The sequence below is a fragment of the Brachionichthys hirsutus genome, chromosome 11 (genome assembly GCF_040956055.1).
Source record: "Brachionichthys hirsutus isolate HB-005 chromosome 11, CSIRO-AGI_Bhir_v1, whole genome shotgun sequence".
In the NCBI taxonomy this organism is placed as follows: Eukaryota; Metazoa; Chordata; class Actinopteri; order Lophiiformes; family Brachionichthyidae; genus Brachionichthys; species Brachionichthys hirsutus.
The window spans coordinates 7,665,530-7,684,162 of record NC_090907.1 but is presented as its reverse complement, the minus strand read 5'-3'; the positions used below and the strand labels follow the sequence as shown (position 1 = coordinate 7,684,162).

Genomic DNA, 18,633 nt, shown 5'->3' with positions numbered 1-18,633 from the left:
ACAGCAGGACAACATGCAGACCTAACCCGAAGCCCTCGACACAGGCTGCCGGCACTGTGTGAGTAGACAACTGTAAACAACTGACCACAATCTACTGTATATGAAGTCTTCATTTCAGATCTCACTCTGTATTTGATGTCTTGTACGTATGTTAAAGCGGAGTCAAATGAGTGTAAAGATTTCTTTAAATAAGATAAAGACTTTTTTTATTTAACATGTTTATTGTTTTGCATAATTTCCAATACGTGTCGTCAGAGTAATATTGTTTGTAGTGTGAAGCTATTATTATTCCATCAGCTTTGTTACGTAAGAAGAGTTTTTTTTAGACAGCAGTGAGTCTCATCAGGACTTGAATGTTTTTGATTGTTTTTGAAGTGAGACTTTTACCATCTGTTAAATCAAAATAAGGAAGCAGTTGTTTGAATCCTTTCTGGTTTCCAGCGGCAGCCTGGCTGCAGAGAGACTTGGAAGTTTAAGAAAAGACATGAAATATGCAGCTTCTAACGCTGCTATATATAAAAGGAAAGATTCACCATGACAACACGTCAAAATGCTGCTTTCGGGGCATTTAATGCTATTTGAAGGAGAAGTAGGACGCTTGTGTTTTTAGTCGTTTTTATTCATTATCTGCAAATTCCTTCTGAAAGAAATTCTGAAAGATGAAATCCAAACCTCTAATCAAAGTGCGAATGAATTCCTCTCACACATCATTTAGCTGTCATCTCTGCCTCACAGCTCAGTGATGCATCCTCTGCTGCTTCTGCCGGGCTGTGGCGTTCATCTGTGAGCAAACCAGAACCCAAAACCCGCCATGAGCGCAGACGCCGTCTGCAGGCCAGAGCTGGATTCAGAGAGCCCCAGCGAGCTGGCCGACTTTGTGGCTGCCATGAATGTGGCCGCAAACCGCCAGACGCCTCCAAACGGCTACCGGTGCGGTCCGGCGAGGTCCACAGCCTCCAACAGGGCTCAACACTCAGACAGGAAGCTGTCCCTCCAGGAGAGAGGGAGTCGCATCGCCCGGCAGCCCACCATCGAAACGAAGCGCGTGTCCATCACAGATGCTGATGTGAGGAGCTGCACAAACCATTCACAGGGTTGGACCTGTGACTTAATCCGTTACCGTTTTAATCCGGTAAAGGTTAAAAGTCTCTTTTTAATTTTCTGCAGGATTGCGTCCAGCTCAACCAGTATAGATTGAACAAGGAAATTGGAAAGGTGATCAATCAGTTCTGAACATGGGAAGGGTGAAACAGACGTGATGCATTTATGAAGCTAACGTTCTCTTTCTGCGCGGCAGGGCTCCTACGGCGTGGTGAAACTAGCTTATAATGAAGATTCAGAGCAGTACTATGTAAGTCCAAGCCGAGAAATAGCCAAAGTGTTGCCGTGACACTCCATCGTGGCCATTCTGTGCTTTTTTTCTCGACTTTCAGGCGATGAAAGTTGTTTCAAAGAAGAAGCTGATGAGGCAGTGTGGATTTTTTTTGCGTGAGTGAAAACATTTTTTTTTTAAATGTCCAGAGAGTTGTTGCTATTTGTTTGTGAGTGTGTGTCTGTGTGTGTGTAATTTTAGGACGCCCGCCTCCTCAAGGTTCAAACGTGCAGCCGGATCCATTCTCTAAAGCCGTGCTGCCTCTGGAGAAAATGTATAAGGAGATCGCCATCCTGAAGAAACTGGACCATCATAATGTTGTTAAACTTGTTGAGGTCAGTGGGATGACTGAGTGTTGATCCGCTGTGCTCATCACATGATCACAGAAACACACAGTGTGCTTGCTTAACTGTTGGGTGGACATGTCCCCGATCTAACTTTGGCCTTTGTCCTTGTAAATGAATCCAGAGCTGTTTGAAAAAGTCACAAGGTAACTGTTACAATGACTCGGTGCCATATAATCAATTAATATCTGAAAAGAATCTTGACTTGATCATTGAAAATAAAATAAATAAATTACAATCAACCTAAACAGGAAAAACAATGAAACTCTCCTGTGTATGTGAGAAAAGGTCTTTTAAACCGCTCAGAAAGAGCGGGAATAAAGATTCCTGGAATTACTACAGTAATTTATTTGTGTGAAAGAGAGCCGGACATGAAAACGAACTCGTCTTTCAGGTGCTTGATGACCCCGATGAAGATGGACTCCATATGGGTAGGAGCTCAGTCGTCCCTTTCACAGTATCTGCATTCACCATGTGTCTGTGGAGTCCCTGAATTGTGATTGTTTGTCCTCAAGCTTTCGAACTGATGACAAAAGGGTATGCTTTGTGCGTTTATGCGTTCAGACGCGTCCGCATCGATCTGGCGCTTTTGAATTGACCTGTGAGATTGAATTTGCCTTCCTTCCTTCCTTCCTTCCTTCATGCTGCTCAGCCCGGTCATGGAGGTTCCCACAGACGACCCGTTCACAGAGGAGCAGGCTCGCTTTTACTTTACAGATGTCATCCTGGGAATAGAGTACTGTAAGTATTGGGACTCATTCTAGTGCTTACACGTTAGATGGATTTAGATTAAATAGAAAGATAGATTTAGATATAATTCAAGACCCACTATAGGGACTGTAGTGTCAATCAAAGATATGGATTAAGTTCATATTTTTGATATTTAAAAAAAGGAAAACTGTCCTCATCCTTTTCCAGTTGCATCCAGAGTTACCAGAAAGCAATAAACAATAAACAGATGAACTTCTGTGTTTCTTTTGTGTTTTCCAGTGCACTACCACAAGATCATCCACAGGGACATCAAGCCCTCCAACCTGCTGCTGGGCGACGACGGTCACGTCAAAATCGCTGACTTTGGAGTGAGCAACGAGTTTGAGGGGACGGACGCCCACCTGTCGAGCACAGCGGGGACGCCGGCTTTCATGGCCCCCGAGATGATGACGGAACACGAGCAGGGCTTCACGGGAAAGGTAGGACCGAAGGCCTTGCAGGGAAACAGATGATTTGTTGCAGCTCATTATTACCAATTGAGCACAATTATGATAATTGACATTCAAATTCCTACCGATAAGCCTTTTAATGATTGTCTTTGCCCACCAGGCGTTGGATGTGTGGGCAATGGGAGTCACACTCTACTGCTTCGTCTTTGGCAAGGTAATGAAGCCGAGAGCAAAATGCACAAAGAGAAAAGAAACCGCGAGATTTTGAATATTTCTATTTGCGTGTCCTTTTCCAGTGTCCTTTTTATGACGAATACGTCGTCTCTCTGCACAACAAGATCAAGAACAAACCTGTGGAGTTTCCAGAGACGTAGGAATTTACATTATCACATTCATTCAATATTAACTATTGATGAAATGAACGAGATGCCTTTCAGACTGTAGACACACTAGTAAAGGTGTTGCAGTGAGCGTCAATCATGTGTGAGTGATGCTGAGGATTAAAATGAAACCACCAATTATTATAATTCGTTGCTTTGTCTGTGTTTTCTATGAGGATGTAACGCTGCAGTTTACATGTTATTATATCAGGAGTCAATTCAATTCATTCTGAAATCTGAGTCGCGGGTTTTGCTGGAGCCTGTCCCAGCAGCCTATGGGCGCGAGGCAGGGCACACCCTGGACACGTCGCCAGTCTGAGAAATAAAAATGTACCATCAGATCAATCATGTTTTAATATTGTTGGAAAATGTATCACTAAAGTGGAATCGCTAACACAATAAGGAATCATATTACCCTATTTCTAAACACATTTTCAGCATTTTAAATGTTGTTTTTTTTTACTTCTAATCGTTTCATTATATTAAACTCACAGCACATTTCTGTCATAAACATATTTTTTCCTTCTATTTCCTTGCACATAAACCTACCCTTTAGGAGACGGGGCTATAATTTCCTGTATTTTTCTTCTCAGTCCTCCAATAACTAATGAACTGACGGAGCTCATTCAAAGGATGCTGGATAAAAACCCTGCAACAAGGATCACCATCCCTGAAATGAAGGTAGCGTGATTGATATTACATGAAAGCTCTGCTCAATATCTCTCTGTGTTTCTTTCATAATGACTCTCGGTGTTTGTGCTGTTGCAGCTCCATCCGTGGGTGACAGAGAATGGCTCGACTCCCCTTCCTCTGGAGGAGGACCACTGCACGGCGGTGGAGGTCAGTGAGGAGGAGGTGCAGAACAGCGTCAAGCTCATCACCAGCCTGTCCACGGTGGTGAGTTCCACATCGCTCCTTCTTTGATCAATATTTAGTACTTTAATGATTTATTGTCACTGTTTGAGAATTTCTTGTGAAATTTTTAATCAAAGCACAAATCTCAATGTTATAAACAGATGTCATATTAAAATATCCTAAACGTGAAAGCTGCAGCGGCATTACGTGCTGTTAAATGCGTGCTTGCGTGAGGTGAATGTTTCTCCTAACAGACGTCTCTGCTACAGATTCTGGTGAAGTCCATGCTGAGGAAGCGATCTTTCAGTAATCCCTTTGAGTGTCAGGGCAGACGGGCCGAGAGGTCCATGTCTGCCCCTGGAGGTCTCCTTACGTAAGTAGCCTACCCTGCAAATCCTGGCAGCTCCACGAGGCCAGACTGCCAGCTCTGTGGTTAAGCAAAGAACAAAAACAAGCGAGCGGATGCTTGAGTAAAAACAAACCTTCTTTGCAGGCGCGAGGTGTCTCTTTCTACGATATTGTGTCGGTTTCGCTTTGGTCTAGCTCCTCACTCGCATAGAGAAGCTAAATGCATTCCGCTGCTGCAGCAGTAATGGCTATGCTGCTTTCCTCTTCCAACAACAAGCCTGCCCTGATTGCACCGCCATGCGAGGCGTTGTGGAGCCGCAGTGCATCCGCCTCCACACATGCCCAGGCACCAACACCATGCAGGCCTACAGCCATGCAGCTTTACACAGCCACGCGCAGTATCAGGATCTGATACTTTGCACCTATTGTGCACTCAATCCTTCTAAAGTTGGTTGAGAAGATTTGAAAAAGATCACATTTTCCACTGTGTGATGAAACTGATTTTGCTTCCGACTACAATATATTTTGTGTTTGTTGTGTTTTGAAGATTAGCACAAATTCTTGCCTGTTATATATCACGTGGTCTTCTTGCAGTGGCTGTTGGGGCTTATTGGGGTCTTCGCCGATGCTTCATCCTTCCTTGAGGTAAATTTTGTAGAAGCTTTCTGAGGTTAAGCTCATGCGCTTCATGCAGAGCACAGCTCATCGGCTGTTTGTTCAGCCTTAAGAGGATTTAAGAGAGACAAGATGAGACAAAGCTCCCAACAACAAGCTGTACCCAAAATAAATGGACAGTCTTTGTGTTGACTTCGCTGATTATCTTGTCTCTCTTGAGACTATTTGAGGTTAATGTGAATAAAATGCGATGAGCTCCTGTGGGAAGCTTAGTCTACGGCATCTAACTCACCCCCCCCCCCCCCCCCCCCATCCCGTCTTCCCCATATACAGTCTCACGACGTTCTGCAATGTGATTCAACATTTATCACCCGCAGGAAAATCAGCAATGCGGGGAGCAGAGATGGAGAGTTGGAGGACTTGTATGAAGATGACGCATTTACAGAGTACACAGATTAAAGCAACACAGATGCAAAAAGATGAGACGGTGCAGATGACTATTAACCTTTTATTTATCTTCTTTATTACTTTGATCCTAATTTAAGTTTTTACTCCCTGCATGACCAGCTTTTATCAAAATGTTGCAGGAAACTGTAACAATCTTGATATATTGAAGAATAAAAAGATAGATAGTTCATTAACTACTTCACAAACCAGATTTGATTTTATTCTGCTGTTCTGTCAATTTTATTAGGTATACTTATATAAGATACATAATTGATGATCTAATGTGATGTATTTTCTTTGAATATTTTTACATTTTCCTAAAGCTGCTGAATATAATAAACATTGCTATTTTAAAGAACACGTTTGAATCATTTAAAGAAATGCAACACCAACAACAAGATTGCGGCGCTTTTGCGGTGTTGACAGGGGAACACTAGACGGCATCCGTGTGGCAACAATTCTGCTGCTGTCTCTTCAGCCACTCTCTTTTTCTTTAACATTTAGTTCCCCATAATGTAGTGAAATAGATATTTAACACATAAACACACTCCCACATCATCTTCAGCTCTAATCAATCAAGGAAAGACGCTGTCTATAATCTTCCATCTGCAGGCACGTTCAAGCGTGTGCAAGTCATTCTCCCGGCCAGTAGAGGGCACCATTGTGTTACAAGGGAATAAATCGGCCAATTTGTCTTTCTTTGTTTTTTTCTTATTAAGATCCACGTCACCATAACTAACTTTCCATTTCAATAAAAACCATAAAAACATTTTTTTAAAGCCTCCAAAACAATTTGATTTCCTCACTGATTTTCTCTTGGTAGGCAATACTGCATAGCCTTATAAAGGTTTCAGTCAGAATCCCTCCAATTGGTCGACAAGCCTGCAACACTCTCTCTGATTGGCCGAAACTGAGAAGTAATGGCGTTGACAGAAGGTGGCTATAAATCGTGCTAACAAGGAGAAGAGAAGAAGACAGTAATCCAAAAGGCATTCGTCCAGCTTCATTACCGCAAAATGGATTTACTTCACTAAATTAATAACCGAATGACTCTTTAGTCTTCACTCTGCATGGAGCTGCACAACAACACTGTTGTAGTTCGCAGGTTGCCTTCCAGATTATTTCTGCTGGGAAAAAACCTGTAAAACTGTGAAAGCAAAACCACAGAATCACTTTGGGTTTGAAAATGAGTCGGTATCTATCTACCCCTATCTAGATTATACAGTCCCTCAAACAGGCCGAATCCACCGCTGCACTGCAGTGCAGTATGTATGTGTTCACACACACACAAAAAAAGTCATGCAAGATCATTTCAAAAATCTAAATGTGTTGCTGATTTAGGAGTGATCCGGGGTAAATCTGGCATTGATTGTTTAAGTTACTTTCATTTAAACCCCATACCTGTTAAAAGCAACAGTTATTTCAAAAGCAAAACATGCTGACAAACAATATCTAGTTATCTGATCTCGTCTCATTTCCTCTCAGCTCGTCTTATCCTATCTTATCTTGTTATCTTTATTTTATTTTATTTTATTTTATTGCCTTGTTTTGTCTTATCATACTGCATCTTGTCCCGTCTTGTCTTAAATTCGTTTTTTTTTAAATCGCTATCTGATTCAATGATGTAGGAATGATGCTAAATTATTATGATCAAATGGAGAAAGATGTAAATCATACGTCTCCTCCTGCATTCTACAACATGGTTTAGAATATGAAATAGAATAAACTCTCATCTTGCATTCTGCTCTTGAATTAAGTTGAAATATGGAAGAAAAACCACATTTCGTCCTCTGCAGGCTGAAATAGCTCAGGAGACCGTTTGTGATCCTACAATCAGCCCATTTTTTTCTGCCTTTGCAGTCATGTGAAGACCAAAGACGAGTGTGTCTGACCAAAGATTTCTCTGGAAACGGTTGCCATGCAACAGCACAATGCTGCGCTCATACAGACTTGTAATTTGACTGTGTGAGTGCTTTTCTCCAGAGCTCATTGCTGTTTTGTAATGCAACATTATTTTCTGTTCTATTCTGCTGCATTTCTTTGCAGTATAAAGTACATAATGAGGTCTTTATGTTTATAGACTGTAACTGTGGTGTCATTGTTTTATGGACAGGCAGAGGAAACTGTGCTTCAGCGTCTGGTTCCACACCCAGCCACTCTTCAGTTTCCATTTCCACAGCCAGCTGCGGGTCAGACTCGGTTTTCAGCTGAACGCTGGCCCTTCGCTCTCACACTCCTCCCTGTATTCTTGTCGCCATGCCACATTCCATCCCTTCAGACCCTGCGTGTCACTCCCTTCTTCCAACTGATTTTCTTTTAGGACTGGCCCGAACTTCCCCCCTCCAGGCTGCAAAGTACTGGTAATGCCTTTTCCCCTCTTCCTCCAGTACGGTTGGGAATTCCTTGTGCCCGCATACAGCATTACTCACCACATCGACAGAGACCCACAAACACTCGAATAAATCATTTGTCAACCATTTGGCACCTGAAACTCGACAACTGCTAAACAAAGCATGGTTGGCAAGGTAAATGTACAGAGAGAGACCTCACAGAGAGGAAGAACTGCCCAGATAGGACTCTAGGAAATACTCTGCTTTGTAATGCTATGCAAGAAACTCTCGTCTGTCACCAGGAAAACATGAATCCACAAAAACAAAAGTGTGGAATGCATTAGCTGATGGCTGTTCATGATGACCTTGAGAGGATGTTGTGAGGAGTTAAATTATCCTACATGTGAATGTTCAGATTAGTACACAACCTTCCATGACATGCACGGCTATGAACAAAATACCATAACAGCAATAACGCACATTTGTTGTAAGCAACTTCATTTTGGGCGCCTTGTTCACACTGAAGGTCAAGCATTTTGGTAAAACGACCAAAAGGCACAAATAGTGATTTGTGTACATGTAAATGAATAATCACTTCAAGACACAAGGACTGTTTAAAGAATGCTATATAAAAACTGATCTGTGTTCTTTTAAACTTCAAAATACTTTTGCAACCGCTGGGCCTATTTTCCACTCTTTCATTTTCTTTGCTCTGTCCTGCAGCTGGTCTCTATTAGTAAGTCAGTGGCAGCCTTGACTTTTGACAGTGTGGCTGACGATGAAAATAGATTTCTGCCAACTATGAAGAGGAGCTTTTGCAAGGCTCATGTTGCCACTTCCGCATGCAGGAAATGCAAAAGAAACTAGAAAAGCACTCTGGGAGAGCGCAGACCTCCGCAGAGCAGCTCGTTCCCCTCATGATTAGATTTACACCGTCCACATGGTGATCTGGATCATCATCAAAAGGTTCTAAATTGTTCTTGGTATCTTTATACACCAACCATGAAAAGTAAAAGTGAATGTGTGGGGTTGGGAATTACAGCAAATACTTTTCATAAAGAAGGCAGTCTTGTTTCTTAATGATAATTGAAAAGACGAGGTCTTTGCTTTAGAAAAGCTGGGGCCTTTTAAATCCCATGTGTTTTTTAAAATATTCTTTGATATGAGCATGAAAGTAATTTTGGAACATCAAATAAGAATTGATGATATCTTGTCGAGGGACGCGGTGTGGCTGTGAATCTCCTGCAATGGGAGGCCTTGAAAATCATGCAGAGTGACGTAACTGTGAGACAAGAGGAGGAGGAAGAGGAGGAGGAAGGGGGGGTTATTTTAGACTCACCTTTTCCAAACTTCTGATTATCCCACAATCCTCTGCCATTATTAAGACTCACGTCCTGCATATTAGGAATCATTTTGATCCTGAAAAACAACACGTTATTTATTATTAAAGCTTTTTAAATGGCAGCGGTGTTGCTGTGTGCTGCAGTCATTTAAGAGCTCTCAAAAAAACAAAAAGAGATCCTGAGAGGACGCCACCCATCACGTCACATGTAACGTATCCTGCAATGTTTAGGGACAAGTGCACCGAAAATAGTCTCTTAAAACCCCTCTGCTGAATGTTGTAGCGAGTTCTGATAAATAATAGAAAGTCTAAATGTTATCTTAAATCATTTATTCTGCAGCAGCCGTCTCGGTCTCTGAGCTCAAAAGAGTCGCCGCTGCTCCTCGTCGTCATGCTATGATTAAAAAAACAACATGATGGAATGAACTTTAAGAATAAATCTTGAACAATAACAATAAATATTTGTCGTATCCATGATTCCATGTCATGCTTTTTGTCTGCTCAGCTGGGGGGGGGGGGGGGGGGGGTAAAACTGATTAATCAGACTCTCAACCAATGAACAGAAGCATGGTCTGACTCGTTATTGTGGAGATGCTGTCACATCGATGTCTCTGGTCTACTCACAGGCTGCAGGGAGGCCTATTTATAGATCTGTCTCTTCTTCTTCTGTTCTCTTCTACTACATCGGTCCCCTCTTTCTCTTCTTTTCTCCCTCCTTCCCTTCCTCTAATGGGCTGATATTTCTGGAGCCGCATCGCGATTGTGTCCTTTTCGTCTTTGTTGGAGCAGATCACGTTCAGTCCGATCATAAACCTTTCAGAATTCAACATGCTTGTCGCAGGCCTATCTCTATTGAGGAATAGAATGTATTTGTGGTAACAGGACTGAAGAATGAAGAACGACCAAAGGAAAGCTTTGAGTTTTGGTTGAAGATGAGCCACAGGAGATTAAACACAGGAAGAAATGTTGCATTCAGTGCGGAGTTAGCAAAGGAAATCAATGGAGTGCAACAAAGCTCTGACATTGTGATGACCTTTGATTAAAAAAACAAAAAAAACCTCTGACCTCACGTCTTCTAAAAAAAGAACAGCAACCTGATTCCTCGGACAGAAAGGGTGTAGCTGACAATGTAAACGATCCGAGAAAGAAGAAACACGGCTATTAAGATCTTTTTCTGGACTAAACAAGAAGTGCTATACTTTGGGAGGGGGGGGGGGGCACGTTAACATGCTTTCTCACTCAGAAAGGGAAGGTCGGGAGATCTTTGGCCAGTGGTTTTGGTTATTGTACTCCGTTTCTGCCCCCTAGATCCTGCTTTGAAGCAGGGTATATTTGGTTATTGACTATTTTCTTAGCGTTAGATGAGCCGACTGATATCATTTCCATATCTGACCAATGTGATGCATCCTTATTGATCCTCTTATTGCAAGTCTGGATAGGCAAGTGACCATTTTATTCCTGTTTCTCCCACATTTTTTCCGTCATAAATCTCTTCAAGACAGACCCTGTTTCTAGTTTAGTCTTTTATTACACACTGTATATAGATTAATTTGCATAATTGGGACATTTTTAATTCTCTGACATGCTAATGTGGCCCAAAATGGTCCTCTGCTGATGCCAACGAGGAATTTCATCCAGCGATTGAGGGCCCGTTCGCCTTTGTGTGGCAGATTTATGTCTCAGTGATAACTTGTGTCTTTTCATCCTGGCCTCCTCTCGGGGAAATATATTGTGTCGTGTCCTGAAAGTGATCCGGCAAAGCAAGTCTTGCATAAACGGAAATGATGGACAGAAAAGTACTTTTCCCTTTTCTATGTAATCTTTAGATGTAACCTTTAAAACACAATGTCGTCCAGCGCTGCAGGTTATCCAATGATTAAATAAACCAAATGTGAATGTGTGTTTAGTGTAATTCTGCATGATTCTATAAGGGGCAGGAGGTTAGTGCTAGTTTAAATTTAAAGAGTAAAAGGTATTTGCTGACTTAACTACATGTCCATCAGCCGGTCACGTTTCTCCAGGACGTAATGTCACCAAAATTCACCGATAATGACGACAGCAGCTTCCCTGAAAGTGTAGCAGTGTATTAAAACACAAGCTGGAAGGCAGGGCTGCTGCTGAATCTTAATGCCTCCCGTGTGCTGTTTTTTTTTTTTTTTACAGGATGCAATAGGTGTCTGAGCAGTGCAGCAAGGAGCCCAGCTCATAGAGGGATGCTTATCCCAGCCCTAGCAACAGCGACAGGGTTGGTGGATGCGGAGAGAGAGCCCGTCCTCTATTGGCTGCTGAGGAGAACCGCTCAAAGCGCAGAATTTCATCTCATGAAAGGTTCAGTGCAGCAGGCTGCAGCAAGAGGCTGCAGTGTGAAGGTGGGCAAGCCAGCAATGTGCCTCTTTGGTTCTGCCAATCAGTGCATGGGGCCCCAGTGCAAACTGAAGTCGCACCAATCGACACAATGGCAGTGATAAAACCTGGAGGGGAAGTACTGCTGCTGGCGTAAGAGCTGCACCAGCAAAGAAAAGCAGGCTCTCCGTCCATGATGCTTCATGACAGGGCGTATTTGATTTCACTGCAGCACTCCTCTGTTGTCTGGAGCAATATCCTTTGATCTATGCACCGATTCAGTTAATGATTAGCAAAGCAACCTTGGAGAGCGCCTCTTAAGACGCACGCTAGTTGCTTAGCGAGCTGGCATCTTGTCTGCACTGCAGCTAATATCTCACACGTTCACCCACAGACACTCGACCCATGCGTTACTGCAGACCGGGGATGCACCACCCAGATATGGACGCCCACTCACACACGCCACTGTTACGTGACCCATCCACAAAAGGTTACTTGAGGTCATACTGCCTTTGCGTTAATACGAAAGGTCGTGAAACTCAAAAGAGGCTGTTCAGCGAAATGAAAGGTGAGCTGTTTATGGTATGACTGCAAATGGCCGCATTGCAAAGAGAACAAAAAAATAAAGAATAATGTTAACAAAAAGTTTTAATTGGCAAACAAAGACTCCTCAGCGCATACAGTTTCTACCCCATTTTCAGCGGTCAGCCCCTCCTGCTTCACTAACTCCTAGTAGGTCAGCTCTCATTTGGTTGATTTGTCATTTAAATCTAATTCCTTTCGTCTCATTTCTTGGATTTTCATGGCACAGAAATGGGGATAAACAATGAAAAATAATGGAAACGTAAAAAAACACAAATCACAGATTAGGACCCCCACCCCCGCCCCCCAGAAATAAATCCAAAAAGAAACACAATGTATGTATTCTTGGCAATGAGTTAAAGTTTCCCCACAAATGACCAATTCTGTTTTAGCTTGTAACACACAAAACATAAAATGATGGTGTTTGATTCCATTTTAATATTCATAAGCTGAGTGAGAATTCGTGCAGATCGGCATTATGATGTCATGCTATTTTTATGGTGAGCCTTCAAGTCCATCCGCTTTAATCTGCGTTAAAAATAAACCAAAGCAGCTGTGAGATACAATGCGAGCTCATGCAGACCGACTCATGATGGTGACATAATTGGCATGCATGAACCAGGTCGTGTGGCTGGACCTTAAGGCATCTGGTTTCTCTTTTAATCCGTCATGACTGACATAAAAAATGAAATCTCCCCACCCCAAATTGTCATATATCCAGAAAAAAATAATAATCAAGTCCTCAGAAGTGCCTCTCCTTGAATGCATTGATGTAATAATCTGTATGACTAGCAGCATTGTTGCGATAAATTCATTCAGCAGCTTCCTGTGCGCTTGAGCAGCATCTTTGTGTTCCTAATTTGTTCTGAAGATCAATAAGCGATTCTATTAAAATTGCGTAAGCCTTCCCTGTGACTCCATTTGTGCAGTCGTGTAGTATCTTTTAGCTATGTGCAGTAAAGACAGCAGTACCGTCAGACACATGTAACAGCGTAGAACCATTGAGGAGAGAATATTACATTGTGCACACATGCTTGGACCAACTTGCTTGCTTTTTTCTTAGGAGGTTAACTTGCAAAAAAAAAAAAGCATATCAGATAATCATACAGTCACAGAAAGAAAGGAGATACAGTACTCTGGCCACAAAAACATGAAATTATGCTCCTTAAAAACAAATTACCCTACGCATGACAATACAACAATACACTAGACCACCATGGAAATGGTGCATGTATAATTTAGTCATATTATTTTTCTGTTCTTTTTTATTATGATAGCTATTATTTCGGTTCTTGTGCAACTGCTACATAATGACTCACATTCAAGATATTTTGTCACTCAGGAAACAGCTAGAATGTATAAAAACAAACAGGAGAAAGCATAATGTCAGGAAATAAAATATGGTCCAGGTTTTGTGAATTCATAACAGAAGCATTGAGCCTGAAAACGTCACAATTATTCCAACCGGATAGCATGACAGAAAAAAGTACTTAAATACTGCCAAAAATATCATAATCAAACTTCAATGTGACAAACACCAGCTGGCAATATTAAGTGATCACTGGCGAGTTTTTATCGTCTTTTTCTTTTTCTTTCATCAACAAATTAAATACACATATTGCATGTCACTATAGCAACACCCATTACAGGTCAATTTTTTACGATCGCCATTTTGGTATAGCAAATCAAACAAAAACTGAAATAAATTAGAAATTAGAAATCAACATCAGACACAAAGCCTGTTTTTCTCAATCATATGAATACTTAACACCCACAGTATAAGTTAATAAAGTCAAGCTACTGTATATAAATACATCACCAGCATGCACAATATTGAATTATCGATATTATTGTCGTCATCATCTTACACTGAAGAAACAGTATAGTAGGCAAGTGCATTTAACAAAACAAACACAGAAGTAAACCACAAACTCTGAAGCTGCTTTTAATTTTTTTTTGTCTTTTTGTTGTTGTTGTTGTTTTATATTGTTAAGTTTCTTTCTTTAGTAATCTTCACCTCTAAAGTAATCTATAGTTCCAGTGACATAACAGATTAATCTGATGCCAAATCAACTTCAGACAGGAGAGGAATCCATTAACTGCCCTGCACTCATTTCACTAAGATTAAATGTACGCATTTGTCTTTTTCTTTTTTTTTTCTTGGGGGTAAATTGGTTTTAAAGGTTCTTTTTTTTTCTCGTTTTAGGCGTGACTTTCACATCAGTGGCTCTCGGGGGGGGGGGCGGCTTTTCATATGTAGGACTACTACTGGGACCAATGCAAACTAATTTTGTGAGGCATTCCCATTCAAGCATTTTCTCTCTCAAGTGACTCAAATGCATCTCTATCGCGCAAAAACCAAACTAAGCAGCTTATCTTGCAGCACGCGTTCCTACGCCAGTGTGAGGCTGCCGTTTCAACCCAACAACAACCACTTCAGACTGACATGTCGGTGGTTTCGGCAAATGTCAAAGAGAAAATCAAGAAGACGGCGGCTCCTTTCAACTGTATATATATTTCAATATATATTTAAACTAAGATTTAACCTCCCCTCTCACCCCTCTTTTGATTCTTTTCTTTAACACACGGAAAAATAAAGAACTGCTGCTGCGGAAGTATCATCGGCTAAAGCGGCTGCCAAAGTCCACCGGCCCCGTCATAGACTTTTTTATTTTCAACGCTGGTTTCTCTTTAGTTGTTGCCCTCCCCTCCCTCGTCATCCTGCTGGTCACTTGTCCACAGTGTCAAGTTGTCTCGGAGCAGCTGCATGATCAGGGTGGAGTCTTTGTAGGAGTCCTCGTTGAGGGTGTCCAGCTCAGCAATGGCGTCGTCGAAGGCGGTCTTGGCCAGGTGACAGGCCTGTTCTGGGGCGTTCTGGATCTCGTAGTAAAACACAGAGTAGTTGAGAGCCAAGCCCAGGCGAATGGGGTGGGTGGGCTGCATGTGCTCCTTGCTGATCTCGTGGGCCTCGTTGTAGGCCTTCTCTGATGACTCCACCACCGTAGCCCTCTTCTCCCCGGTGGCCACCTCGGCCAGGTACCGGTAGTAGTCGCCCTTCATCTTCAGGTAGAACACCTTGCTCTCGTGCTGCGTCTCGCTGCAGTTCTTGATCAGGAAGTTGTCCAGAAGGTTGAGCACATCCTGGCACACAGCCTCCAGCTCTTTCTCTATCTTCTCCCGGTAGGCCCTGACCATCTCGATCTTCTTCTCATTGCCATCGGCCGAGGTCTTCTGCTCAATGCTGGAGATCACCCTCCAGGAGGAGCGGCGGGCCCCCACCACGTTCTTGTAGGCTACAGACAAGAGGTTCCTCTCTTCATTGGAGAGAGCCTCGTTCAACTCGGTTACCTGGAAGAGGAAGACACAAACGGACCTTCTGATCAGACTGCATCAACATTATACAAAAAACAAGAACAGGCGAACATCAAAAAGGGTCCAGTTGAGAACTGCTCAGTGGCATTCTCAGAGTTTTGTGGTTCCACCTTTTCAAAAGTACAGATTTTTGTCTCGTTTTATATCTTTGTGAACTGAATATTTCAGTTTCTGGATTATTGGTCAGGAGCGATTTTAAGATGCTCATTGGGAGTCGTCCCCGCAGCAAGTCAACGTTTCCGTCTTCGCTTCAATGCTCGCAGAAATATGTAATTAAAATCTCACTATGCTAGACTTAATAAAATATGGTGGGCTTGGTGCATTAAATAAAGAAGAATATTGTGGACGGATTACAATCAGTGATGAAGACGATATTTCCACCCCTGACAGTTGAGAGGGACTTTTTTCATGCGACAGACTGATGAGTCACGGCGCAGAAGATGAGCAACATTTCACTTGTCATCCGCTGCACCCATTTCCCAACGCTGGCCCGTTCACTTAGTGCACCGGTAGCTCCGGCTGCCACGTGGGCCAGCTAATATTCAAGACATCCAAACGCAGGGGGGGTAGGACATGGCTAAAATGTTCCCACGAGCTCTCCAGGGCAGCTGCTCTGTAAGCAAAAACCAGCGCCGCCCCAGCCGGTTCATGTGTCCCAGTGACCTTCTCCCTGGCTGGAACTGACCTTTTTACCTGTCTTTAATGCTAAGCCATGACATCACTATGAGTTAGACTGCTAAATCTAGAATGTAATATTAAGATGGTTGTCTAAGAGGCTATATACGTTTGATTGGAAAAGCAACCATGTGCTAAAAAAAATGGCTTCCGGCCAAAGCGAGCCGAGAGGCAGTTGATATCAAATCAAAGCTAAATCTGTGCATCAGGCTGCTGCTGTTCCAACTGAAAAGCTCCTCCTTGATGCGATTCCTCAGCTGCGATATTCTCTGCTCAGGCAGAGCAGCGCAAAGATGGCGGACGGCCGCTGACGTCATGCACGGAGTGGAGCAGCAGAGACGGAGGTGCCTGCCCAGAGGTGCATCACAAAGCTTTGCATTTAGCGAAGCAGGTTTCTATCACTCCAACGACATCACGTTATGTATAATGCATAAAAAATAAATAAAGATCACCTTCTTTAAAGACGTAAAAAAATCAAACTACAAATTGCATTTATAGTGATTTTCAGAATCGTATCAATTATTTTCTAATCTGCAGTGTCCACAGAAGAAAATATTTAACTTAATGTGTTGGATTATTTGACAATCAGTCAGCTAATCAATAATAATCACTGCAGATTTTTATACGAACAGAAAACCGTGTCTATTTTTGAGGACAAACTCAAACATTTGTAGTTCTGTTTGTCATTTCTGGCTGCTAGGAAGGGATTCCCTTCGATTGGATGTTAGAGTCGACTCCACGCCCCTGCAGAAGGGGCCCGTTTGGACCGCTGGCAGATTATGTACAGGGAAAGGAATCCCTCCCTGCTCACACATCATCCCGCCCTCCTGCTACAAGAAACCCTCCGTGACAAACGACCCATGCGAGGAACAAGATGCTCCTCTTTCAAAATCGGTTGGAAGCCATATGTGGGCCTCCAAGGATGCTATTGGTACCAGCATGGGCTGGTGTGACACGGCACTTTTTCTTTTTTTTTAACCCTCTGGAGAATCCAGTTCCCAGAATTTCTTAAGGAGACAGAGGAGGAATAAAAGGGAGAAGCAGACAAAGGCTGTGTCGTCAACGCCAGCCAATAATAGCAGAGAGAGCGCCTGTGAGGAGGCCGCCCATGACGCTCCGAATATTCCACCGCTGAATTAGAACCAGTTACTGAAAATAACCTCAAAATGCTGCTGGATATCAGGAGAAAACTGCCTCGCCATAAAAAAAACAGCGCATGGGTGAGGAATAACATGAATAAGAGAGGAGAAAGCAAAGCCACAATTAAAATCTGATCGTATTGATCCACTGCAATATGACAAAGAGTATTCTGGAGAGGTTCTACTGCCTCCTGCGTTTGTTCAGAGGAAAGAACCGTTACTGTCGGTTGGTTTGGTTCATTTTCACATTTAAAAAAAAGACGATTCTAAATCACGCACAGAAACGCCTCAAAGCCAAGAATCTGAGCAACAGAGACTTTGAGAACGTGTCATTTCAGCAGAATAAAGAGAGCAGGAGAAACTCTGGAGCTGCTTTTTCTGATCAACCTCGCATGGCAGCAGCAGCTTTATTAAATTGGGTATAATCGAGGAAGGGTGGGGTGAGTGGGGGGGGGGGGGGCAGTAAATGCGATGGAGCAGGGCCATTACGCGATATGAAGGGAGCGATGGGGCTCAGGCCTGCGTGCGTGCGCGCCTCTGTGACATCCATTCAATGAACGGAAAGGCACCGCCCAACGGAGCCGCCGATTCGGACCGGATTCTGTCGGTGGGTTGGAGACGAGGCGATGAAGAAAGATACACGTTAACTCTGATGTGAACGTGGTGCAGTCAAAGGAACCGGCGCGACCGCGCGTCTTTACGCAAGGAGCCTTTACGCGGAGCCAACAGCGGGGCGGAAGCGCTCATCCGCACCTAAATCAGGATTCATGTTTTTTTTTTTTGATGTACTTACCGATTTCATAGCTGCCGCCATGTCATCGTATCTCTCAGCCTGCTCCGCCAGCCTGGCTTTCTGCACCAGCTGCTCGCGATCGACCATTTTCAGTGATGTTTGGTTGCGTTGCTGATCGACTTGAGATTTGTGAATGAAATAATTGATCTTTTAAATCGCAATGCAGTGAAATTCTACTCGAGCCTAGTGCTGCAGCTGTTCTGTCCGTTTCTCCGTGCAGACGGGGCACCCTCTCCTCCTCTCTTCCCTCCCTGCCTCGCTCCCTCACCCCTCCTCCTCCTCCTCCTCCTCCTCCCTGGCTGCATCATCACTCAGGAAGGTGGGAGTCTGCTGTGCCAATGATGTAACACTCCATACATGGGGACCAGAGGGCTCTGCATAGGAATAGGGATATGCTTACAGGGAGTGGATGGAGCAGCAGGCGAAAGGCCTTGTGGGAGATGAAGTCCTGTGGAGGAAGACGCGTGCGTAAAGTGGATGTGGGTATAATGAGGCAGAATGACGTGTGATGCTGACTGATACTTCACTCCCATTGA

At 43.2% G+C, this 18,633-nt stretch overlaps 2 protein-coding genes across 2 annotated transcripts; one reads left to right on the top strand and one right to left on the bottom strand.

Annotated features, from left to right (window-relative positions):
• The first annotated feature begins 811 nt into the window (after positions 1 to 811).
• camkk1b (calcium/calmodulin-dependent protein kinase kinase 1, alpha b) lies at positions 812 to 5,856 on the top strand. Its single transcript, XM_068745278.1, has 16 exons — positions 812 to 1,066; positions 1,168 to 1,215; positions 1,298 to 1,351; positions 1,434 to 1,488; positions 1,574 to 1,707; positions 2,111 to 2,147; positions 2,232 to 2,253; positions 2,369 to 2,457; positions 2,707 to 2,906; positions 3,037 to 3,090; positions 3,173 to 3,246; positions 3,850 to 3,937; positions 4,025 to 4,153; positions 4,381 to 4,484; positions 5,054 to 5,104; positions 5,452 to 5,856. Exons 1-16 carry the CDS (start codon positions 812 to 814, stop codon positions 5,531 to 5,533), a joined length of 1,476 nt encoding a protein of 491 aa, XP_068601379.1. The 3' UTR covers positions 5,534 to 5,856.
• Positions 5,857 to 12,194: 6,338 nt separating this feature from the next.
• ywhag2 (3-monooxygenase/tryptophan 5-monooxygenase activation protein, gamma polypeptide 2) lies at positions 12,195 to 18,337 on the bottom strand. Its single transcript, XM_068745149.1, has 2 exons — positions 18,098 to 18,337; positions 12,195 to 15,466 (listed from the first exon to the last, which is right to left on the bottom strand). Exons 1-2 carry the CDS (start codon positions 18,182 to 18,184, stop codon positions 14,810 to 14,812), a joined length of 744 nt encoding a protein of 247 aa, XP_068601250.1. The 5' UTR covers positions 18,185 to 18,337; the 3' UTR covers positions 12,195 to 14,809.
• Positions 18,338 to 18,633: the final 296 nt, after the last annotated feature.